Here is a 26,083-nt window from a genome sequence, read left to right on the forward strand (position 1 = left end):
AAACCGGTTTTAATGACAAATGCCCAGTTTGTCAGTGAAGTGCAGCTGCCATATTAAGCCAGGGCTCCAGCATGCTAAAGTTGGTTGGCTATGTTTAGCCAGTGCCCTCTGAGCTCTGGGCTATTTCTGTCTGGAGTCTAGAGCAGGTCGGCCTTCAGTCCCAAACTGTATCTGAGAGGGACAGCTGCCACCCTCCCAGCACCTCAGATACCCCACGATGTCCCCAGAGCAGGAAGCCATAGACACCCAATAGTGCTGGGGTCTGATCACATTGGGTTGATTAGCATGGAGGCCTGGAGGTTAGCTGTTACAGATCACATTGGGTTGATTAGCATGGAGGCCTGGAGGTTAGCTGTTAAAGATCACATTGGGTTGATTAGCATGGAGGCCTGGAGGTTAGCTGTTACAGATCACATTGGGTTGATTAGCATGGAGGCCTGGAGGTTAGCTGTTACAGATCACATTGGGTTGATTAGCATGGAGGCCTGGAGGTTAGCTGTTACAGATCACATTGGGTTGACTGGCATGGAGGTTAGCTGTTACAGATCACATTGTCAGCTGAGTGGGAGAGGGTGATTCTTTCCTCTAGTAGAGATTCTGAGGTTATGTTTCAATGGCAGGTGAAACATCTCCCTGCTCACTTCCAAGCGAGTCTGTTCTAACTCACATTTTATTCAATAAACAGTCACTCTTATCCAGAGCGACTTACAGTTAGAGCATTCATCTTAAGACAGCTAGGTTGGACAACCACATATCACAGGCATAGTAAGTACATTTTTCGTCATAGTAGCCATCAGCTAGTAAGAAAGTAATTCATTGCAAGTCAGGTCTACCATAACTGACAGAACATTTGAATGCAAAAAAGGACCAACCAATGTCAGATGATTTACCCAGAAAAACCGAAGCAGAGAGTTTATCAGTGAGTGATTTGGCACCAATCTCAGCTCAGGGTCAGATTACTGATTGGCAGGAAAACAGTTGATGTTTTACTTTTGGTCAAAGTTAAATTACTCTGGTTATTTTAATTGGTTGTCAAACAGTTGTAGAGAACACTTCACTCAGTCCCTAAAGTGTACTAGTAGTTATTGACTATCATTTATAGAATCAAACATCTGCATCAGCAACACAAGTCATTGAGCGTCTATATCCATCGCTTATTGGGGTGCACTTGTCACATGGACATACCCATCCCAGCCAGAACACATTCTTGATGGACATAGACAGGTTGGTTGTTTATCAACAAAACCGACACGTGCACAACAATTGGGCAAAACAGACGTGGTTGGTTTAGACTGTTGACATGTCAACTATACTTAGTCTATGTTTATTGAAAACAAATACATTTGCACAATGAGCACTTGTCTCAAATACATTGTTACAGTTGCTGGTTAGCTAGCGAGTTTCTGCCATATTAGCATAGACATGACATCAGTCAAAACAAAACATGGTATCAATAACAAGATGAGCTGAAACTAGCCTCCTATGATTCCTCAAAAGGCAGGTTCTTGTCATTGTTGCTAGCCATCTGACCGTTCAGTTCAGAATCATAAACGCACACCTTTCGGCCTCGTCAATGTGCCGTGCATCATTTGTGATGTTGTCAGCCAACCCGTCTATAGTGTTTGAAAGGGAAGGAAACCCTACTGCATGAGCACAACCATTGATAGTGGCTAAATTACTACTTATTACTCATTAAAAAAAAACATTTAAAAAGCCAATGAAACATGCTTAGTGTCATATGACTGGAAAGACAGGGTGCCTGGTCTTCAATCACACTCATGAAGAGAATTATTCAGAAAGCATTTTTATCAAATCATGGTTGGATCATCAAGGATGATGCAAATCTGTCTCTGTGAGAGGCTGTTCTAGAACACAAATCTATGTCTCTGTGAGAGGCTGTTCTAGAACACAAATCTATGTCTCTGTGAGAGGCTGTTCTAGAACACAAATCTGTCTCTGTGAGAGGCTGTTCTAGAACACAAATCTGTCTCTGTGAGAGGCTGTTCTAGAACACAAATCTGTCTCTGTGAGAGGCTGTTCTAGAACACAAATCTATGTCTCTGTGAGAGGCTGTTCTAGAACACAAATCTGTCTCTGTGAGAGGCTGTTCTAGAACACAAATCTATGTCTCTGTGAGAGGCTGTTCTAGAACACAAATCTATGTCTCTGTGAGAGGCTGTTCTAGAACACAAATCTATGTCTCTGTGAGAGGCTGTTCTAGAACACAAATCTGTCTCTGTGAGAGGCTGTTCTAGAACACAAATCTGTCTCTGTGAGAGGCTGTTCTAGAACAAACATCTGTCTCTGTGAGAGGCTGTTCTAGAACACAAATCTATGTCTCTGTGAGAGGTTGTTCTAGAACACAAATCTATGTCTCTGTGAGAGGCTGTTCTAGAACAAACATCTGTCTCTGTGAGAGGCTGTTTTAGAACAAAAATCTATGTCATGAAGAAACCTGATTTGCAAAAGCCTAACCATTTGTGCATCCATATTTAGTCATTTATAACTTAGTAAGAGAGCAATAGAGGAACAACTCAACTCAATGATTTATGGATACAGCATGTGGGGCATATTGTGGACAAACTTATTGTAAATGACCAAACCTAGTTCTTGCCAGACATTGTTGAGAAATATATTTATTTTGCATTACACACCAACAGCATTGACCATGTTCATACATGTAGTTGACTGCAAACATGGATGCTGTAATCAAAGAAAATACATTTAGTTATAATGAAACAGCAAACTCCTTCCCTCCAAGATAAGGGGAAAACATTGATGTGACATAATTAGCTAACATTTCTTGAAAGGACAGTAGAAGATCATACGATGTGTAAATGCAGTTTTCTTGTGAGAAAGTCAGCATGCAAAAATAGGTCAGTTAAATGACATCTCGTTTAAGGCCACCAAATGAGATTATATAATAGAATTAATAACGTCAAGAGTCAATGACTGTACAGCAAGGACAATATCTGCAAAACCTGTGAGACTCATCTTTTGTTGAGAATGAATTTCAATAGCCCTTGGACTAAGGTATGAATATCACCAGTGTCTGAGAAAAACACAAGTGGCGGTTAAAATCAGATGGCTTACGGACATCTACCGCCACCTGTAAATAGTTCAAAACAAACCCCTCACCCACAAGAAAATAGATGAAAGCAAAAGAATCGTCAAATACATAGAACCTTTACCTCGAGTACTAGGCCTGTTTGGCAACCTTGTAAATGACACATAAGTGAAGGTAACTAAACTCTGATATTACATATAAACATGGATGAATAGTGTACTTAATATCACCACAAACTAAGAATTTCTCGTACAACACTAGACAGACCCCGACAGGTTACCATCTGCCCTAAAGGTCAGCGTGACCATGACAGTGCATGTCTACAAGTCCCTATTTCTACCTGGTGCAACGATTCATGATGTAATTCCTCAGATGACCCAAAGCACTCATTTCAGCAGGTTACCAGGCTATATATTCCACTGTCACCTGGTGAAAGGCCAGTTGACTATTTAATAAACTGACAAGTTCCACAATTCTGCTTAGTGAGGGATTTATTTACAGCCCTCACTGTTCAAATTGGGTCTACAGGCAGGGAAAGCTTGTTATGCAGTTTAGAAAATTTCCCCTCCAATTCAATTGTAAATGACCATTTCTCAGTGGGTGAAGCACTCCAAATAGACCATTCTATGATGAGGAAGTGGGTAAACAGGAAAGAAAAGACAGGGTGTGAGATCGCAAAGAAGTTTAATAAACACATTTCCAACATGCTTTCAAATATCAGAATTTAAAGACTACATCGTGTCTAATCACATTTGAAAGACTGAACCGTGTTTTAAATGCCAACTCAACCAATGGGATTAGAGGCAAACTGACTACAAATGGAAGGACGCCATGAAGCCCTACATTCCAATATAGCTCGTCTCATATCAGGTTATGCAGGCTTAGTGATTTGACTGGTACAAGTTCGTCACATGTGCCTGGGACACTTCTCCGATACAGAAGTGTGCAGTCAGACGAGGTAATAGGAACTTATTAATTTTCAAACAAAGCAAGAGGACAAGGGCTTCAGAGAACACAAGATATGCTAAATCACAGATTTGTTCAGCCAAAAGTATGAAATGGGCCTAATTACTGGAGTGAAAATGAACTGCTTTCCATCAAAGGAGCATATGCAGATTCCCACCCATACAATACAAAGCACAGTGCAATAGGATGCCCTTAATGACAGTAGGGTCTGAGACATAGGCCTACTGAGTAACAGGCAACACACAGATTATATTTAAAACAAGAATGAAGAATTGACAAATAGGAATAGTGACATTCATGGAATAAGATGTTAAACCACACCTTACAGTAAGTTCAAAGGTGACTTGCAACTACATATTTTCTTCCAGATATCTGAACAAATGTGACATGGACAACTGTTACCTGGTCCCCTCAGAATAGATACATTGGTTGAACAACTAAAGTAGTAAAATCAGACTTCCAACAGGGGACATAGCCTTCTCAAATACAAAGAGGCAGAGGATCATCTGTTCAGATGTGCAATTTGTTCATTTAATTTCAAATGGAATGAAAATGGCTAAGTACAGATATAAAGTACATGGTGGTTTCACAAATGGAGGCAAACCATACAAAAAACTTTGCTATCCATTGTGCGCCACAACAGAGTAGCGAGGCTTTGAAGGCAGATAAACCAAATCCTCCCCCAGCAGGTCTGCACATTCAGCACCTAGTGACTCCCTGTGTAAAGCAGTGGTGGGTGGCTGTTATTGACGGTGGATGGTACGAGCACGTCAACACTCCTCTCTCCCGATCAGTTGGACTTCTTGTCCTGCGATTGAGCATCACTGCTTGCCTGTAGAAATGGGATTCAGAAAAATGATTCATAAACTGAACAAAAATAAAAGCAACAATTTCAAAGACTTCGCTGAGTTACAGTTCAAAAGGAAATAAATTAGGCCCTAATCTATGGATTTCACAACTGGGAATACAGATATGCATCTGTTGGTCACAGATGCTTTAAAAATAAAATGTTTAAAAAAAAAAAGGTATGGACGTGGATCAGAAACCAGTAAGTATCTGGTGTGACCATTTGCCCCAGGCAGCGTGACATCTCCTTCAGAGTTTATCAGGCTGTTGATTGTGGCCTGTGGAATGTTGCCCCACTCCTCTTCAATGGCTGTGCGAAGTTGCAAGAACTGGTACACTGTCGTACATGTCGATCCAGAGCATCCCAAACATGCTCAATGGGTGACGTCTGGTGAGTATGCAGGCCATATAAGAAATTACATTCAGCTTCCAGGAATTGTGTACAGATCCTTGCGACATGGGAACGGCCATGCATTATGGTGAAACATGAGGTGATGCAGTGGATGAAGGGCAAGACAACGGGCCTCAGGATCTCGTCACAGTATTGCTGTGCATTGAAATTGCCACCGATAAAATGCAGTTGTGTGCGTTGTCCATAGCTTATGCCTGCCCATACCATAACCCCAACGCCACCATGGGGCACTCTGTTCACAACGCTGAAATCAGCAAACCGCTTGCCCACACAACACCATGCACACTGCCATCTGACCGGTACAGTTGAAACCAGGGTTTATTAGTGAAGAGCACACTTCTCCAGCATGCCAGTGGCCAAGAAAGGAGAACATTTGCCCACTGAAGTCGGTTACGACGACAAACTGCAGTCAGGTCAAGACGACATGCATGCAGATGAGCTTCCCTAAGACAGTTTCAGCCAATTTGTGCAGAAATTCTTCAGCTGTGCAAACCCACAGTTGCATCAGCTGTCCAGGTGCCTGATCTTAGACGATCCCACAGGTGAAGAAGGTCCTGGGTTGACGGGGTTACACGTGCTCTGCGGTTGTACATACTAGAGGTGGCTTATGGTTGAGAAATTAACATTCAATTCTCTGGCAACAGCTGTGGTGGACATTCCTGCAGTCAGCATGCCAATTGCATGCTCCCTCAAAACTTGACATCTGTGGCATTGTGTTGTGACAAAACTGCACATTTTAGAGTGCCTTTTTATTGTCCCCAGCACAAGGTGCACCTGTGTAATGATCATGCTGTTTAATCAGCATGTGATATGTGTGATATGCCACACCTGTATGGTGGATGGATTATCTTGGCAAATGAGAAATTATGACTAACAAGTAAACAAATTTGTGCACAGAATTGAGAGAAGCTTTTTGTGCGTATTAAACATTTCTGGTACCAACACTTTACATGTTGGGTTTATATTTGTGTTCAGTATAAAAACCCAATGACTAACTATAGCTGTTCATTTATACATAAACTGAAAGCATTAAATAGAAGGTAAAAACATAGTACAGTCTAGGGTTGAATCTTCCCAGGAAATTGTCCATGGGAAGTTTAGCCCAGGAATTTTGCTTAAATTCATAATTAAAAAAAAGTTACTTTACAACAGTGAACCTTTTTTGTGTGGGATACACTTAAGGCAATTGTAGGTGTGCAGTGCACTCTTCCATCACGTGCAGCTGATTCTCAAGATCTTGCACACTAATGAGATGCGATTGAGCCCACACTACTACATTGTCTGAGCTACAGACTACACTACATATGTGAAGAATGCAACAAAGATGCATAATCTGGCCAAGTGCATGAAGTTCCTTCAGCGCTCACATCAAGCAACCTCTGACAAAAGTCCCTCTACTTCTATTCCACGTGAATACATTGAATCTGCTCATCAATGACATCATGGCACTGAAAACCATGGATACACTCTACAAGAGAGCCAAGGAAAGTTAGGTATGTGAAGGGTCATAGCAGCAATCTACCTCACCAAGCAAAGTGAGACGAATAAGAGCACCACATTGAAGCTGCCCAGCAACGCCCGCTGGGGTGGTGTTGTCATCATGTTTGACAGTCTTCTGGAGGGGAAGGAGTCTCTCCAAGAAATGGCCATATCACAGTCTGCCGATATGGACAGCCCCATCAAGAGGATCCTCCTGGATTATGTATTTTGGGAGAGAGTGGTAAGCAGCCTGAAACTCCTGAAACCTGTAGCAGTAGCCATTGCACGGATTGAGGGAGACAATGCCATCCTGTCTGATGTTCAGACTCTGCTTGCAGATGTACTTCCCTGCCCACTTCACTGTTGCTCCAAGCAGAGGAAACTGCAGTTCTGAAACACATCAAAAAGTGTGAAGACTTCTGCCTGAAGCCCATACACACCGCAGCGTACGTTGGACCCCAAGTATGCTGGCAAGAGCATCTTGTCTGGTGCAGAGATCAACAAGGCCTATGGTGTCATCACTACCGTGTCTCACCACCTTGGCCTGGATGAGGGCAAGGTTCTTGGTGGTCTGGCGAAGTACTCTTCCAAGCAAGGGCTTTGGGATGGAGATGCAATATGGCAGTCGTGCCAACATATCTCATCAGCCACCTGGTGGAAGGGACTTTGTGGATCTGAGGCTATTTTTCCTGTTTCCTCCATCATCCTTCAAATCCCACCAACATCAGCCGCCTAAGAGCGCAACTGGTTCTTGTTTGGGAGCACACACACCAAAGCACGCAACAGGCTGACCAATACAAGGGTTGAAAAATTGGTGGCCATCTGTGCAAATGTGAGGCATTTTGAGCCTGACAATGAGCCATCCTCAACAAGGTTGGAAAGTGACAGTGAAGAGGAGGCCTCAGAGTCTGATGTTCAAGAGGTGGACATTGAGGAGGTCCAGGGAGAAGACATGGAAGCCTGAGAGGAAGACAACCAAAGCTTTAGTTTCTAGACTATCATTTTACAGATGTATGTTGAAAACGTTTTTGGGAGATGCGATGGATCATTGGGGATCATTCAATATTCCCTTTCTTTTGTTGTTCAGTGAAATCGTCCCATGTGAAGAATCAACTCAATTAAAGTTGAATTCCTAACTAAACATTTTTGGGTAAAAAGGTTTGTTAACATATGATATGGTAAATACACCCAATGCAAAAAACATCTACATTTAAATGGTATTAATTTTCAGATATTTCTGTTAATTCCAATATATTCTCGTTAATTCCCACGGAAAGTTTCGACCTCTAAATATTCCCCAAAATGTGCAACCCTAGTACAGTCCATTTTGTAATTTAAACAAGTCAAACAACCACTGCATTGGCACAGTTTATTATATAATTGAAAATAGGCATTTTCTGATAATCAAATGGCCTTTCAGTAATACAAGGACCTGAAGGTTAACCTACCTAAAAAACGTCCACACAAGGATTTACAATGTTACAGATAAGGCAGTAAAAGCTCAAGTTTTTATATAGGTTAACCTTTAGTTCCTTGTATTACTGAAAGGCCAATCTCAAATTACAGCACGTCTCTCCGCACTGCTTACCCTGAGAGCTGATAGCCGACGTGACCTCTGGTCTAAATAAGTAACATGATTTAGCCTTTGTGTATAGGTTACACGAACATCTGGCCACTGGCCAGTGAATGCGAATGAAAACGGTCTAAACATAACCGGGTTTTCTCCTGTTTACATTTGAAAGAAGTGGGCAGGCTAAAGCAGCAGGGTAAAGGCCTTGTGCCAGGAGCCTTGTGCCAGGGAAATAAAGTCCCTGATACCAGAGTAGCCCCATGTGATCAGGTGCAACGAGCTCAGAGGGGATCCAAAACCCACGGATCCAAACATTAAGTAGCCATGTACGCCACACGTGTACCAGACCACCTGCCTGCTGACATCATGTCTGGAGCCTCAAGTGACAGCAAATAAATGAAAAAACTAAAACAAGACACGACAATGCAGCGCATGTGGGAGGTCATTCAAGAAGCTGTGGCATATGTCCGAGTGGTAGAAATGTTACATGTCTTTTAAGTCTTCAACGCCTGGTAGAATTTTAGGCTTCTTCAACTTGTCAAACGTCTTCATGAGACATGTTCGTTGCAGAAGAGTAAGTGTCTTCCTTTTCATTTTTTTTGCCAGATATCAGACTGACTCCCCTGCCAGTAAAAGTGGGAAGTGTTCATTTTATCATAAGACTATTGCTCAAGCATCAGCCATGAGAAAAGCCCACACACTGTTTAGATGTGGGACTGGGATATGTTCAGCATTAGTAAGCTATTAGTCACCGCCCAGGTCAATATACCCACGGGACTTGAAATGGCCACAACATGATGTAGGGTTAGTGAAGTGTCTTGGTGCAGCACTCTAGGTCGAAGAGTTCACAACACAAACATCTGTCTCCGTGACCATTGACAGGTCTTCAGTGGTCATGAATTGCCTTCCTGTACGGTTGTGATATCATTACTCCTCTAATCAGCAGCTCGTATTACAGACATACTGTATGTGTGTGCAGTAGAGTGCACTAAGAGACACCATTAATCATTACAACATGTACAATCACTGATACTGTGATAGGGTGTGTCCTAAACTAGCTCAGATCAATGCTTCCCAGCACGTATACATGATGACATCCATTGTTACTCTGAGATCGTTACCTGATTGTAGCAGTTTTGCACAGATCAGTGTCTGTGTGTCAGAAAATGTGATAGAAAATGTGGCGCTGGACATTTTAAGTTTACCGGACGTTTTAGTTAGGACATCCACCCACCATGCTCAGAATAACAGAAATCACATTTATATTATGGTAAGTCATTAACAGAACATGTAAGTACAGGATGGAACGATGCGCGCTCATTCTACCCAATTCTGATGCGCACTTTGAAGGCGTTATAATAACTGTCCACATTTACTTTTCCTCAGCAAACAAGACGAGTAACAAACTGCAAAATCACTAGCCTATGTCGATCTACAATACCCCATAGTAGAGAAGATGACCTATTCTATTGGTCAGCTTGTGGAGAAAGAAATAGCCTCTTCCAAACAGACTCTGGGACAGTCTTGAAGGCACCACAAAAGGCTGCAGCAGCTCTCGTGCTGCCTGACAGATTTTCCACGCAAAGGCTCTGTATCTATCTTAAATCGTGTAATAAAGACACATAACGAATATACCTGTACACGTGGGAATTTAATTCCACAAAATTATGCAAATTGACCTATATACCAATAAGCATGACCAGTCAATGTATTTCCATCAATAAATAGGGTGAAAAGCATTGTTTGATTTTTTTCTTCTCCCGGACAATTGGCCGGCACCAATTTTATTTATCGGCTTTTCAAAAAAAAAAAAAATAATAATTCTTATTATTGCAAAAGCTGGCTATTACCGGCTAACGGAAACCCTGGGGTGGTTGTGTGTGTACACGTTTCCAGTACGGACCTGCAGCTTGGAATGTTCGTTGAGTAGGCGGTCATACTCCACAGTCAGGTTCTCAGCCTGCTTCTTCATTGCCTTCACGTCACCGTCAGACTTCAGGAGGACTGGGGGCACACAAACAATACAGTCAGGACATTTCACTGATGATCAAATTACATTTTGGGGTTCTCTCCCCATTTTCATCCAGCTATCACCATTTGGTAAAGAGAACCTCTAGAGGTTAGTCACCTTTCTTTGTGGCTTCCAGCTCGTCCTTCAGAGAGCGCACCTCTGCCTTCAACGTCTTGTTCTCCTCCTGCACGCCAACTCCAGATGGCTTCTTGCCCACTTCTGGGACAGCGATGCCGGCATCCTTTAGTTTCTGACAAGAAAAATTAAGAATTTTCTTTAACCCCTGATTACGGGTTGTGGATAGCTGACTATACTGTACAAAACTATAAAAACGCAACATGCAACAATTGAAACATATTTTGCTGAGTTACAGTTCATAAGGAAATTAGTTAATTGAAATGTATTCATTAGGCCATAAAAGAACAGGGACATCTTCAGCTGCCAGGAATTGTGTACAGATCCTTGCGACATGGGGCCGGTTGTGCATATGCTGAAACATGAGGTGATGAAGGTAGATGAAGGGCACAACAATGGGCCTCAGGATCTCGTCACGGCATCTCTGTGCATTGAAATTGCCATTGATAAAATGCAATTGTTTTCCTTGTCCGTAGCTTATGCCTGCCCATACAATAACCCCACCATGGGACACTCTGTTCACAATGGTTGACATCAGCAAACCGCTCAACCACACGACACCATACACATGGTCTGCAGTTGTGAGGCCGGTTGGATGTACTGCCAAATTCTGTAAAACGACATTGGAGGTGGCTTATAGTAGAGAAATTAACATTCAATTCGCTGGCAAAAGTTCTGATTGACATTCATGCAGTCAGCATGCAAATTGCACCCTCCCTCAAAACATCTGTCATTGTGTTGTGTGACAAAACTGCACATTTTAGAGGGGTCTTATGTTCCCCAGCACAAAACATGCTGTTTAATCAGATTTTTGATATGCCACACCTGTCAGGTGGATGGATTATATTGGCAAAGGAGAAATGCACATGAATAGAGATGTAAACAAATGAATAAAGAACGAGAGAAATAAGGTTTTGTGCGTATGGAACATTTCTGGGATCTTTTATTTCAGCTCATGGGACCAATACTTTACATGTTGTGTTGATATTTTTGTTCAGTGTAAAAAAAGAAATGTTCTAGGAAAGTATGACATTTGCCATCTGCTTTTCACTGTGGGTTTTAGGTAAGTCAGCATTCTACATAGTCTATGGCCCTTACCTAAACCTCTACTAGCTCAGACCCATGCTTCCCAGCACGTACAGGTATGACGACTAGGGCCCTGTGTTTCGGTTAATCGTGTCACATGACCTGGATTTGAACCTTAACCAGAAACTAAAATTAGACCAAAAATGAAAGGGATTGTCTGAGGATGGTGCTGGACCATCTGAGGGGACAGTTTGATGAAATAGCTTTCAATTAAAATGTTAAAATCCAAGTCATGTGACAAAACAAAAGTGTTTGGTCTGCTTTGTTTTTCATTTTTGCCACGGAAAAAAATATTGCGATAACTTACCGTCACAGCCCTAATGACCATTAGCCTACATAAAGCTAGTGTGACTGGTTCCATCCAGCCAACAGCCTCAGAACAGGTGTTCATACCAAGCCCACCACCCAGCTGCTGGTCTTGGCCCAGATCCTCTTGGATTGCAGCAATGACTCAAAACCTTCTTCCACAGAATCATATCTGAGGTGTATCACAGTCTTAAGCAACAACATACATTTGATTAGGTCAATTTCCTGATATGCTGGCCAAAAACCAGGGAACGGATTGTGATGTTATTTGCTGAAGACATTGGCTCTTCACTAGCTAAAACTGGAGATAGATAACGATACAAACCAGGTTCCCACCCAGCCCTTTAATGCAAGTAAAGTACAAGTCAGATAAAAATAGTCATGTCAGGCATGATGGAAACAAAATACGCTTGACAAGGTGGGATCTTTGTGTCGGTAAAATTATTACGGGAGAAATGGCAGTGGAAATGCTGTTAATGGGCAAAGTCAACTTGAAGTCACACGATGACATGTGTGGTCCTCCCACTAAGACTTGAGAAAGCATGCAATTTAAGGCTACAGATTAAATAAATTATGATTAACTTCAGAGTGGTGAATGTGCAAGTTGAGCTTGACGCACCAATAAATATCAAGGGTCTTATTCTGGTGACATGCTTGGCTGCAATTTGACAAATACAAATCGAGCTCATTTGTCCATAATAATCTCATAATGTAGGCTAGAGCGCCGGTGCTTATATCCGAGGGGGTAGTATTTTAAAAAAAAATACTTAAATAATTGTGGGTGTTTGTAGAATCTTTTATACCATTTTTTTTTTTTTAAATACACAAAAATACAAACACAAAAAATTGCCATTTAGAAGGATTGCCGCTGCGGCTAACAGGTGTCAAACCCGCAATGGCCCGATATCGAAATATTTTAATGAAACATGTTGTGCTTTTATCACAAACTGTTATTATGATAAGCTGCCCCCTCTACGTGTAGCTGGTTGGAACAGCAATGAGAACAATGATCTTATTTGATATCTTGCTTTCAGTAGTTTCCTCTGATCCATCTGCATTTTCATGTAAACTGTGTGGGTAAAGTAGTGTGCATCAAAAATATCCAGCGAAAAACACCATCATTCAAACAAAAACGTTCAAAGTAATTTGCATGACGCATTGGTACAAATCATTAAAAATATAATTCAAGGCCATCTGAGACCTCAAACCAAAACACTGATAAAACGCTCTACACACACACACACCACCAGGAACACAGAATCCATGTCCTACAGGGACATTAGGACCTGTCACTGATGTCACTAGGACCTGATTAAGGACTGCCATTCGAAGTGTCCCAACTCTAGGTCTAACAGGAGAAAAGCTTTATGTCTAAATAATATCACACAGATCTGGGCTAGGATTTCCCCCTAAGGGGGAGCAGACCTTGTAACTAGGGCAGAGGATGTGTGATGTTCCTTACAGACAGATTCTAAGACCAGACAGAATGTACTAATCTAGGCTGAGAAATGCTGCGTGCTGTAAAATAAATCAAGCTGTTACAGTGTTTTTGTTTGATGACGCAAGTGAAAACAAAACATGTAGCTAGCCTAGTTGTAGCTCAGATTGTACATTCATAGCAAGGAGCCTCATACACAAGCTTGGTTAGATCAAAGGGTAGATCTAACATCTCCATATCACCCAGTTGGAGTCCACTTTAGTAAGCTACACTACAGAAGATATTCTAGTTTAGAAACTGGGTGGTACGAGCCCTGAATGCTGATTGGCTGAAAGCTGTGGTATATCAGAGCATATACCACAGGTATGGCAAAAAAATAAATTTGTAATTACATTGGTAGCCAGTTTATTTACGCAACAAGGCACCTCAGGTATTTCTGGTACGTCATCAATATACCACGGCTAAGGGCTGTATCCAGGCACTCTGCGTTGCGCATAAGAACAGCCCTTAGCCGTGGTATATTGTCCATATACCACACCCCCTCGGGCCTTATTGCTTAAATAGATCAATAGCTGGGTTAGTCAGTCTGGCTCAGATAGGTAGTGCAGGGAATCAATAGCAATATGGACAGCCATTACTCAGTGATTTGGTAGAGGGAGCCCAGAGGTTTAAAGGACATGCAGTGCATTTCAGGGTTAGCAATGGCTGGGCCTTCTGAGGACGAGCTAGTCACAATACATTTAAAGCCTCTGGCCTCAGTGAGGGATAAAATAGATGAATAAATCACTTGAAAATGATGTTCAACTTTATCTTATGTAAGCTACACTGCAATTTAGTTTTCTTTACTGTAAACAGGGATCATCAGCTACATTCAGCCGCGGGCCAATTATTATTGAGCGGATGGTCAGGGGGACAGAAAATTATTATTAGTAATTTGTAGACTGCAAATAAACCACAAGAAACCTGTCTCTAACCCGGAATGAAGGGTTATGGAAAGCCAACTGACATTTACTCCCGAGGTGCTGACCTGTTGCACCCTCTAACCACCGATTATTATCTGACCCTGCTGGTCATCTATGAACGTTTGAACATCTTGGCCATGTTCTGTTATAATCTCCACCTGGCACAGCCAGAAGAGGACTGGCCCCCCCTCAGAGCCTGGTTCCTCTCTAGGTTTCTTCCTAGGGAGATTTTCCACCTTACGTCTACATCTGCATTGCTTGCCGTTTGAGGCTGGGTTTCCGTATAGCACCTTGACAGCTGATGTAAAAAGGGCTTTATAAATACATTTGATTGATAATATTTGACTAAAACAATCATTTCAAACCTTGCTTACATTTGTATACAATCATGTCTGTATTATGCGTAGGAATATTTGGGAAGAGACTTCCAAAATTAATTTCACTTGGAGCCAATTTGCTGGCAGGCCAAATTTGTGTAAATAAAACCTCTCCATCTATCTAAACATAAGTATTTCCATCCCCACATTGCTGCAGTGCTGTATTTTATCTGGCTTATGATTCCACTCTTCAGAGCATTACACCTATTTGCTGGTCATAAATAATGATGGCATATTCAGGCCCTTGGCTTGTGGAGCATCCACATGCATGGTGACCTTCTGCAGACCCGAGATCCATATTTTGAATGATTACATTGTCCCCTCTGTAGTTGAGGTGCATTACAAGCTTCAGCCACAGTGATTATTTACCAAATGAAACCAGTTTGTTGCTTACATCTAAACTCAAACACTCAGCCCATAGAAGGACGAGAATATATGTTTGCTCACTCTAATTCAATACTCTTTGGTAGGAAAATATTCCAAGTGTTTATAAATGCATTGGAATAAAATAAGCCTTTTCCAAACACTAGTAGTTTGTTAATATTATACGGTCTGGGCCAAATCCCTATAATACTCTGAATAAAGTGAGCTACGAAGAGAAACCTGGCAGTTCTGATCTAGCAGAACATCCAAGCACAAAGACATCAGCAGAGGAGTACACACTAGGCCTATATTGTGACATTCAAGTAACCTAATTCCACTAGCATACTGTTTCTCATCTCAAACACTTAATATGGCAATAACAAGGGACTTTTGGAGCCATCATAGCAATTGGGATAATGGTTGGTAAAAAACTAAATAATTATGACGTAAAATACAAACCTGTCAAGCTAGTTAGTTTTTTGCTAATCTCTTAGACTGATTCAAATAAACACTGATTGTATATCAGGTGACGATGAGGCCGTTTAAATTGTTAACTGCTTGAAGTACAGTGTTGCCCCCCTGTGGCTGTCAAAGGAACAGCAGCAGAACGCTGGTTAAATGAAACTACATTTACATTTTACATTTTAGTCATTTAGCAGACGCTCTTATCCAGAGCGACTTACAGTAGTGAATGCATACATTTCATACATTTTGTTTTCCTGTGCTAGCACATATTGTTCTGCTTGCAACACCTAGCTCTGAGGAATGTTGGACACTAAAACAGTAAACCACTGCCACAAGACTTTAGTAAGCGTAGGATGACATCCTGTTCCACATAAATCACGTGCAGGCATTTACCTCATATCTAAGGATGTCCTTACGGAGAAAGCCAAAACTCCTGTAAAGGTCACGATTGACATCAGAAGCACAACAGCGTCCTATACAGCACCCAACCCCAGCTCACCGCCTGCAGCTCCTCATTCTCCTCCATGTACTTCCTGGCAGCATCACTGGCACCCTCGGCTTGCTTCTTGAAGGCCTCGTTGGAAGCCATCAAAGTGGCCTGCTGAGAGAGCAGGGTTGCCAGTCGCCTCAGCAACCTGGACATGCATGGAAAGGGGTTAAAGGGTCACTGACTAATTTCAAACTTTTAAGTGTGTTTCAAAACAGTTTAGATGTACAATACAGTATACTTGGTCCATTTACATGGAAATAGATTGTGACATCAGCATACAAATACACAACACATTACATGCAGTATAGAAATCTGGGGAGTTAGCAAACAAGTCACGTTTAAAATGTGAACATATTCAAAAATGCATTAGAAATTGCAATCACCTTTACAAGACAACCATGGCTTAGGCCCAAGATTTGCACATTTCATGGAGTTTCAGTAGTATCCAAGGAATCATGATGAGGTAAATGGCAGCATTTAATGGTATCAGATGATAAGACATTTATGTGAGTGATGGGCCCCAGTCTTATTGAAAAGGTCATACAGTACCCAAGATAAAATTACAGCACATTACTTTGTGAAAGCGCATCACACTTCTAGGAACAGTTGACCAGAAAAATGTCTGTCTAGTCAATTAACCAAGGGCAAGGTGGTAAACATATTTACCTCAATTTCATACTTGAAACAAATCCAAAATATAAACCCTGTCAATCTGAACTACTCATGAATTTCAAATCAATCAAATTGTGACATATTTAAGACCTTACGTAATACAGCATTGTGCACACCATGTTACTCCTATAACCAGCCTGATCTCAACGACTAGACGTAACATAGTAATCCTGGACAGTGAAATGAGTATGATAGGTTACGGTTGGTATGGTTACATAAGAATGATGGTTACTTAAGGCAAAAACAAAAGTAGGGTGGTTGGTCGGGGTGGATGGGTGGTCGTGTAACAAGCAAAGGTTGCAAATTTGAATCTCATCACGGACAACTAACTAATTACCACTTTTTAGCTACTTTGCAACTACATAGTCCATTTCATTAACCCTTTAACCTAACTCCTAAACTTAACCCTAACCCGCAGCCTGACAGCGTTTGCCAGCCAGCCAGCGTTTGCCAGCCAGTGTTGAGAATGTGTAACCCACCGTGCTCAGAACAGAAATCACATTTATATTATGGTAAGTCATTAACAGAACATGTAAGTACAGGATGGAACGATGCGCGCTCATTCTACCTAATTCTGATGCGCACTTCGAAGGCGTTATAATAACTGTCCACATTTACTTTTCCTCAGCAAACAAGACGAGTAACAAACTGCAAAATCACTAGCCTATGTCGATCTACAATACCCCATAGTAGAGAAGATGACCTAATCTATTGGTCAGCTTGTGGAGAAAGAAATAGCCTCTTCCAAACAGACTCTGGGACAGTTGTGGGAAGATAGATCCCAGATTCATACAATCAGTAGGACTAGGAAAAATACAGATTTTTGTTGAAAAGCAAAATGAGCATGATGCAACAGATCAGAACATTTCACTTCAAAATGTTGATCAACTATTATTATTTCTCAACATTATAAGCGCAGCAGTGTGCACAACACAGTAGGCTACACGCGATTGTTCATTCCATAAAGCAATTAGCGGAAAAACAGTTTTCAAAAGCGCACCGCACATTCGAGCGGTTTCATGTGACAGAAGAAAATATCCCGTTAGGAATTTAGAAAGAGGGGAGATCTAATATGCAACAACTAGTATGGGTTGCTAATATGACTAGGATTGTGCCTCTGGCTACTGGACAATGAAAGAAAGTTTATATAAAATAATTGCCTCCACAGATATGGTCTGATTTTGGCTAGGCTACTTTGAAGCAAGGTAAAACACGCCTCATAACGTGTAAATATTCCCCCAGCTAAAAGTCAGCTTTATCGTCTAACGGAAACCCTGGCCAGAAGTCAACTCATTCACAGATCTTTCTGTGTATAGTTGCCATTTTCACCCCCCCCCCCCCCATGCTGCTCTTCCTTCAGAAAAGCATGCCTCACAATTTCTCATTCACTTGTAAAACTGTATGAGCTGGATTTGCTCATCTTTGCAAATAGTCATGTTCGTTTTTGTTCGTTAGCATTTAGCTAACAGTGTGATTATGTGATTTTGCTATTAGTTTGTCCAAATTTTGTTAGCATTCTGGTAAGAGGCCCAATTGGATTTTCTTGCATTTTTAACGCCCCATTGTGCGCTATGCCGGTAATACCGTAAATCCCAGGATGAGAGAAGGATAGTAATTAAAATCTGGATACCGCCCAAGTCTAGCGTGGATTATGCATGGGAATACGTGAGCAAATTTCCTAAATTAAAATCACTTGACGTCAATTTCCTAGTGTTAACAGTCTTATGTCCAACAATGCTGCAAATAATCTAACATGATGCAAATAACATGCTGTAAACAATCTAACGTGTTGTCTATACGAAAGGAGAAGACGTTTCAGACATGTTTAAATAAAGTCTATATTTGATGTCCCTATGCACTGTTATGCAACACCATAAATGAGTTACTTTGATGCCATTTAAGTGGCCAGACCCTGTGCGAGTTAACACTAGGCAGCTAGTAATGTGAATCCTGAGCTATAGGTCTACAGTCAAGCATGGCATTCAGAGGCTAAATTTAAATCTCAGCACCAGTTGCTTGATCACATGTCATTTGGTTTCTCAGACACAGCTGCCCAAAAGATTACAAGTCCAAACACCCAAACCTGGAAGCAGTGGTAGAGCAAAGTAGTAGCACAAATAGCTGTAGTAGCCACTCAAAGGTCTATTAATAGCATACCATTCAGAGGAATATGACAGGGTCCGTGTATGGAGAAGATATGCAGACTGGACACAACCAGGCATTAAAAGAGTGCTGTATATACACTATGCCAGACAATGCTCATCCAATCATGTTAACCAGACTTTACACTTCGGATGAGACTTGTGAATGGAAACCGTCAGGCTAGCTAGCTCCACCTCCAACCAGACATTCCTTCAATAGCTACTGTAAAATCTCAGTAGATTAGTCAAGTATACACACCTACTCATCACTAGCATAAGGGCAAACATATCATTTGGGCTGATGACAGAACGTATGCTTTCATCTTCATGTCTTTTGTCCTATCAAGTGATTCCAGCTATTCTATAAAGAACATGAATGGCAGTTATTTTAAACTGTAAAGGTAATTATTTCATAATTCAATCAGAAGTATGGTGACAAATGGTTGGTTCCTGAAAGGTACAGATGCCTAAAGTGATTGTGTACTAAGAAACCAGGAGCGCTAGTGAAAAGTCAGAGTAGCTAAACATCAACCTCCCTACGTCAGAAACCATTCTAGAACAAGAACAAACTGGAGCCAGTTGGTGTGCTCCCGGCGGGGGAGGAGGTGGTCAGGCCTGGATACTCACACACACAGGAGCAGGGCGAAGCCAGCAATGTACTCATTCCTCTGGGCCCTGAACAGCTTCATGTGAATGTGATCTACAGCTACTGGGTTGTTGGTCAGGTCCACCTTCTCAGTCACACTGTACTTCCGCACCTCCCTGAACGCATCTACATAGAAACAGAGACAAGAGCATGGGGAAACTATGGAAGACTAAAGCGGTGTGGGTTTTTCTCAGCCACTACATAATTTGCGATCGTGAGCACAATTAACAATAAATGATCAAAACCTGTGAACTAAGGTTGATGTGATGTGTTTTGGGTGTAGACCGTAGATGACACACACTTACCAATTAGTAAGAAAACTAGAATGGCAATGGCTACAATGAAGGAGGTGTTTCCATAATATGCGATAGTTTGAACCAGACGAGATTTGAAGATCTTACTCCATCTGCAAAAATACATTCATTAAGGTCAAATTAGGCAGTTTTTTTAAAATCCTAATATCAAACCATTTGTGGGTAACAATTAAGTATCTTCCTGTGATCTTATTAAAGTAAAAAAAAAATTTTTTTTTTTTTTTAATTGACAAAAAAATCTTAGAGACATTTCTCAAGCAAGAATTTTGCTATGACTGTGTCTGGGAATGGTCTTAGTGGGAAGGGGAAAACATAAAACTAGTCATTAGTGGTAGGGGTTTGGAACTTGTTATTGATATGCTAACTAATTTACCAGCTGGTCATGTCACCAGGCAGGCCGAAACTACATCACACCAAAACAATTAAGTATTTCAGGCGTTTTTTCTTCTTCAAACAGCTCTTACACTAAAAGGGCATTAACATAGTTTTCCCAATTTCACAGTATTATTCCAACCTCAGTGTGGAAATATACACAGGCAAGTCACATTTTTGACAGCACTGGGCCTTTAACATTTGAAAGTGAACACAAGACTTGAAACAACCCATCTTATACCGAGCCTGGGCAACATCCGTATTTCTTAAAAATATTATTTAACAGGTTATTGAACGACAAGAAATAATCACTCCATTCAAAATGATTGTTGTGTAACCCAACAAAGTATCAAGGGAGGTAAGTCACATTTTGACTAAAGGCTATTGGGTAATATGTGTTTAATGTTTGCAATTCCCACTTCACAAGACCTGCCAAGATCGCAACTAATTAAGTGGTTATGCGATCAAATCTTTTTAAGCAATCGAGGAAATACATGGAGTTTTTTTTTTAATGGCAAATTAGATACCGCACTAGTGTAATTAGACTGTGTGCATTGAGACAGTTTGTTTTGACCAGTTGACTGCAGTTCAACTGGGTGGCTCACCTCTTGGGGGAGATGAAGGGCACACACAGAAGCAACACAAAGAAGACCTCCGCATAAAGGAATGTGGCCACGGCCGTCCACTGTAGACTCATGTTGATCAGATAAGATTCTGTGAGAGAAAAAATGCGTTCGTTAAGCAAATAAAACATAAGAAAGTAAAGTCCTTGTTGAAATCAACAACACTACCGTTATCCAACATAATTCAAGGTTATTAGTGTGCTGGCTGAAAACTTTCAACAAAATTTTAACATCTCCCATTACCATAAACATACTTTTGGACAGTTGAACACGACAGTCTAAATCAGGTCATTCTATCCTTGAATTAATGCTGGCACAAAATGTTCACAGAATTTCAAGGAGAATGGAACAGAGACAGCAAGAGAGATCGGCCTACTGTCCATCCCTGCCCTATGCCTTGCCAAAACAGACTTATATTCAGTCTGAAAGAAGCCGCCCTAAAGACGCAAGAGTCTCAACAAGACAATGTTGAATAAAATGATATTTTCACTTTTCTAGTTCAACATGCTGTTGGTCCTTTTGGCGGTAGGAAGTGAAGATGACTTTCCAGTGGATATTTTTTGTTCACCCGAGGGTAGATTCTGTCACTTGTATTTTTAATATGCTGATACTCTGCACAATATGTAAACAGCCGAATGTAACTTTACTTTGTCGACCAAAGCACATTCCCACACAAATCAGCTGGAAGTGATTTCCCAGCTGATCGCGTGGGACAACTTTCGATCTGTGGTTTGGTTAATCTAGGCCAGCCATGGTTTACATATTGTGCAAGGTGTTTGTCACGTGCGAATTACATCAGTATTGTAAATACAAACCAAAATACAGACCAGCGTGCTGAAAGTCGGGTTAATAACAGTTCCCTGTGGATAGTTTGTCTCAGATTACCTCTGACAGACAAAATCAGCAGACAACAGTTAAAATTACATTTATTTCAACATTCTGACATGTAATAGGGCTGTTCGGGAATGCTGAGCCTACATGTTAAAGAGGAGAAAGTAAGTCTCCTCTCAGATTCTAAAAAGAGGCTACCCCATCTATGTCTTGCTGTTCATGGACAACTTAATTTTGATTTAACTTTATTTAATTAATCAGTTAACCTCTTTGGGCTGGGGGGCAGTATTTTCACTTTCGGATGAAAAGCGTTCCCAGAGTAAACTGCCTGCTACTCAGGCCCAGAAGCTACGATATGCATATTATTAGTAGATTTGGATAGAAAACACTGAAGTTCCTAAAACTGTTTGAATGATGTCTGTGAGTATAACAGAATTCATATGGCAGGCGAAAACATCAGAAAAATCCAACCAGGAAGTGGGAAATCTGAGGTTTGTAATTTTTCAAGTGATTGCTTATCCAATATACATTGTAAATTTGGTCAGATTGCACTTCCTAAGGCTTCCACTAGATGTCAAGTCTTTAGAAGTTGTTTCAGGCTTCTATTGTGAAAGAGGAGCGAATAAGAGCACTAAGCAGATGGCCCAGGTGACAGCCTTTAGTTTAGTCACGCGCGCAGCCGTGAACACGAGCTCCTTCCCTTTCATTTCTAAAGACAAAGGAATTGTCCGGTTGGAATATTATTGAAGATTTATGATAAAAACATCCTAAAGATTGATTCTCTACATCGTTTGACATGTTTCTAAAAACTGTAATGGAACTTTTTGGACTTTTCGTCTGGACTTAGTGCCCGCGCATTTGGAATAGTGACCTAAACGTGAACAAAAAGGAGGTATTTGGGACATAAAGATTAACTTTACTGAACTCCTGGGATTCCTGGGAGTGCATTCTGATGAAGATCAAAGGTAAGTGAATATTTATAACACTATTTCTGACTTTTGTTGACTCCACAACATGGCGGGTATCTGTTTGGCTTGTTTTGGTGGCTGAGCGCTGTACTCAGATTATCGCATGGTGTGCTTTCACCGTAAAGCTTTTTTGAAATCTGACACAGCGGTTTCATTAAGGAGAAGTTTATCTTTAATTCTATGCATAACCCTTGTATCTTTCATCAAAGTTTATGATGAGTATTTCTGTAAATTAATGCGGCTCTCTGCAATATCACAGATTGTTTTGTAGGCAAAACATTACTGAACATAACTCGCTAATTTAAATAGATTTTTGGATGTAAATATGAACTTTATCGAACAAAACATACATGTATTGTGTAACATGAAGTCCTATGAATGCCATCTGATGAAGATCAAAGGTTAGTGATTCATTTTATCTCAATTTCAGCTTTTTGTGACTCTCTGGCTGGAAAATGGCTGTATGGTTTTTTTGTGACTAGGCGCGGACCTAACATAATCGTATGGTATGCTTTTGCTGTAAAGCCTTTTTGAAATCAGACACTGTGGCTGGATTAACAAGAAGTTTATCTTTAAAATGGTGTATAATACTTGTATGTTTGAGGAATTTTTACTATGAGATTTGTTGTTTTGAATTTGGCGCCCTGAAATTTCACTGGCTGTTGTCTCGGTGGGATACCAGAGAAGTTAAGAACACATTCTTATTTACAATGACGGCTTACCCCGGTCAAACCCTAACCCGGACGACGCTGGGCCAATATGTTATGAACAGAGTGGGATAAGTTCTGTAGACTTTACTCTTTGCCAAAGTCCCCAAAAAAGTGTTTAAGGAGTGGAAGGGTGAATTTAGTTCATGCACAGAGTAGACGTTCCCTAACGAAAATATGCAAATCCACGCGAGAACGCGCCAATATGATCGTTAGCCCACAGAAGGCGAATCTATCTTCGGTTAGTTATAAACATCATTGACTACTACACTGGTATTACTTGCAATATGCAGAAATCGAGCCGCTATTTCCTGGTTGCAAAAAATGTGTCGTTCGTCTAATTTCAGTTTGTGACAAAACAAGCAACCGTGTAGAGAATCGTCGCCCAGAAAGTTAAATATTGTAACTTTAGGAACCCTGTCAAGCTGGCTTACAAACGTGTTCTCTGTGTCGTTCTGCCCTCGAGCAAGGCAGTTCCCTGGGCGCCGAAGATGTGGGTGTTGATTAAGGCAGCCCTCGCACCTCTAATTCAGAGGGGTTTGGTTAAATGCGATAGACACATTTCAGTTTAAGGCATTGAGTTGTACAACTGACTAGCTACCCCCCTTTCATCATTGATGGCTAGTTAATTATACAAATTGTTAATAGCTGCTACCTAACATAAAGATAGTTACAGGGCTCTACCGTGCAACCATTTTACTCAGATATGGGCCTAAATATGTGCTTCTAAATGTGACGCACACGTGCTTCTTTGCAAAAAAAAGGTCGCTAACAAACCAACTGTTTTTAATATCTGGCTGGATATTACGTATAAATTACTAGTAGTTGGATGGCTAGCTGGAAGTTTGGACAAAGACAAAACATTGCAAACACGAAATAATGACGTAGATAGCTAAATATGCTAGTTAACTAGCATGCTAGCTGGATTTCGCGCAATTGTTGTGACAAAGTAAACTGCTAATTTTCAGCACATGCCTAATAAAACTCACTTTATGCAACGGTTAGCAGTACTCACCTACAACACTTAAATTATTGGGTGCACGGAGACTGGTCTTCCTATAGGGATCTCGACCGCCGAGCTATATCAAAACACAAACGACGCGTAGCTCGCTTGAGCGCTAATTAGCAAAAATGCATTCTTGAAGACTTCCTAGCTAGTTACTTCCTACTTCCGGTGCCAGCTCATCTCATCATGAGACGGGGGTAAAGGTTAAATTTCCCCATACTGCAGTATAGTTGAGTCAGAGATACATTCCAGATACTGATATAGATCATCTTTTTCTATGGTCAGTTAAAGCACAAGACTTCACATCTGCTTGGTGAAAGAGGGCACAGATCAAAAGTCCATAAAATGAGGTTGGGTAATCTAATGTATTTTAGAAGGTTTCCACTTATTACCACAGCCACAAATGCTATATCGTAAAAATGTATGAAAACAAAAATGTGCTTTTTTGTCATAATTTAAGGTTAGGGTTAGGCATAAGGTTGGTTTAAAATCACATTTGAAGAAGATAAATTGTCGAAATGGGCGGGAATTATGACTTTGTGGCTGTGGTAACTAGTGACGACCATTTTAGAGGTTTGTATCCTTCCATAACATGCTAGTGGGCCCTCTTGTCAACTAAAATGGTCTGGTAAGTGAAGAAATATATGGGTGTTTTTTTTTACTAATACATTACATATCATTAAAGAAAAAAAGAAAGTATTTACATCTAAGCATGTTTATCTGAGAAAGCTTGAACCAACATTGACAATTTTGCAAAATATTTCAGTTTGCATGACATAAAACTAGGACATTTATTTAATTTCATACATAGTTATTAGGCAATAATTACACACACCTCTCCCAAATCGTGTTTTTGTCATGGGCATTAACATTAAAAACGCACGTCCCCACCGGTGTGATTATTACCTCTCAGGGTTTAGAGCTTGAGGTAGTCACCTCATACAAGTGCTTGGGAGTGTGCCTAGAGTCTAGGCACACTCCCAAGTGTCTAGGCCCTAGACGGTACACTGTCCTTTCAGCACATATCAAAGCTGCAGGCTAAGGTTAAATCTAGACCTGGTTTCCTCCATCGTAATCGCTCCTCGTTCACCCCAGTTGCCAAACTAACCCTTATTCATATGACCATCCTACCCATACAGAGACGTAATTTATAGATCGGCAGGTAAGGGTGCTCTCGAGCGGCTAGATGTTCTTGACCATTCGGCCATCAGATTTGCCACCAATGCTCCTTATAGGACACATCACTGCACTCTATACTCCTCTGTAAACTGGTCATCTCTGTATACCTGTTGCAAGACACACTGGTTGATGCTTATTTATAAAACCCTCTTAGGCCTCACTCCCCTCTATCTGAGATATCTACTGCAGCCCTCATCCTCCACTGTAAACTGGTCATCTCTGTATACCTGTTGCAAGACACACTGGTTGATGCTTATTTATAAAAACCCTCTTAGGCCTCACTCCCCCCATCTGAGATATCTACTGCAGCCCTCATCCTCCACATACAACACCCGTTCTGCCAGTCACATTCTATTAAAGGTCTTCAAAGCACCCGGGTCGCGCCTCTTTTCAGTTCACTGCAGCTAGTCACTGGAACAAGCAGCAAAAAAACACTCAAACCGGACAGTTTTATTTCCATCTCTTCATTCAAAGACTCAATCACGGACACTATTACTGACAGTTGTGGCTGCTTCGCGTTAAGTATTGTTGTCTCTACCTTGCCTTTTAGCTGTTGTCTGTGCCCAATAATGCTTGTACCATGTTTTGTGCTGCTGCCATGTTGTCATGTGTTGCTGCCTAAGGTCTTCCTTTATGTAGTGTTGTGGTGTC

The 26,083-nt window shown here is 41.1% G+C and overlaps 1 protein-coding gene across 1 annotated transcript; it reads right to left on the bottom strand.

Moving 5' to 3' along the window:
* Positions 1–3,734: 3,734 nt before the first annotated feature.
* On the bottom strand, positions 3,735–24,439 carry bcap31 (B cell receptor associated protein 31). Its single transcript, XM_014134577.3, has 8 exons — positions 24,263–24,439; positions 20,724–20,832; positions 19,738–19,838; positions 19,414–19,558; positions 15,983–16,118; positions 10,469–10,601; positions 10,244–10,344; positions 3,735–4,865 (listed from the first exon to the last, which is right to left on the bottom strand). The coding sequence occupies exons 2-8, from the start codon at positions 20,813–20,815 to the stop codon at positions 4,824–4,826; spliced, it is 750 nt and encodes a 249-aa protein (XP_013990052.1). The 5' UTR covers positions 20,816–20,832; positions 24,263–24,439; the 3' UTR covers positions 3,735–4,823.
* Between the last annotated feature and the right edge of the window lie 1,644 nt (positions 24,440–26,083).

The sequence above is a fragment of the Salmo salar genome, chromosome 13, assembly GCF_965601325.2.
Source record: "Salmo salar chromosome 13, fSalSal1, whole genome shotgun sequence".
NCBI classification, from domain to species: domain Eukaryota; kingdom Metazoa; phylum Chordata; class Actinopteri; order Salmoniformes; family Salmonidae; genus Salmo; species Salmo salar.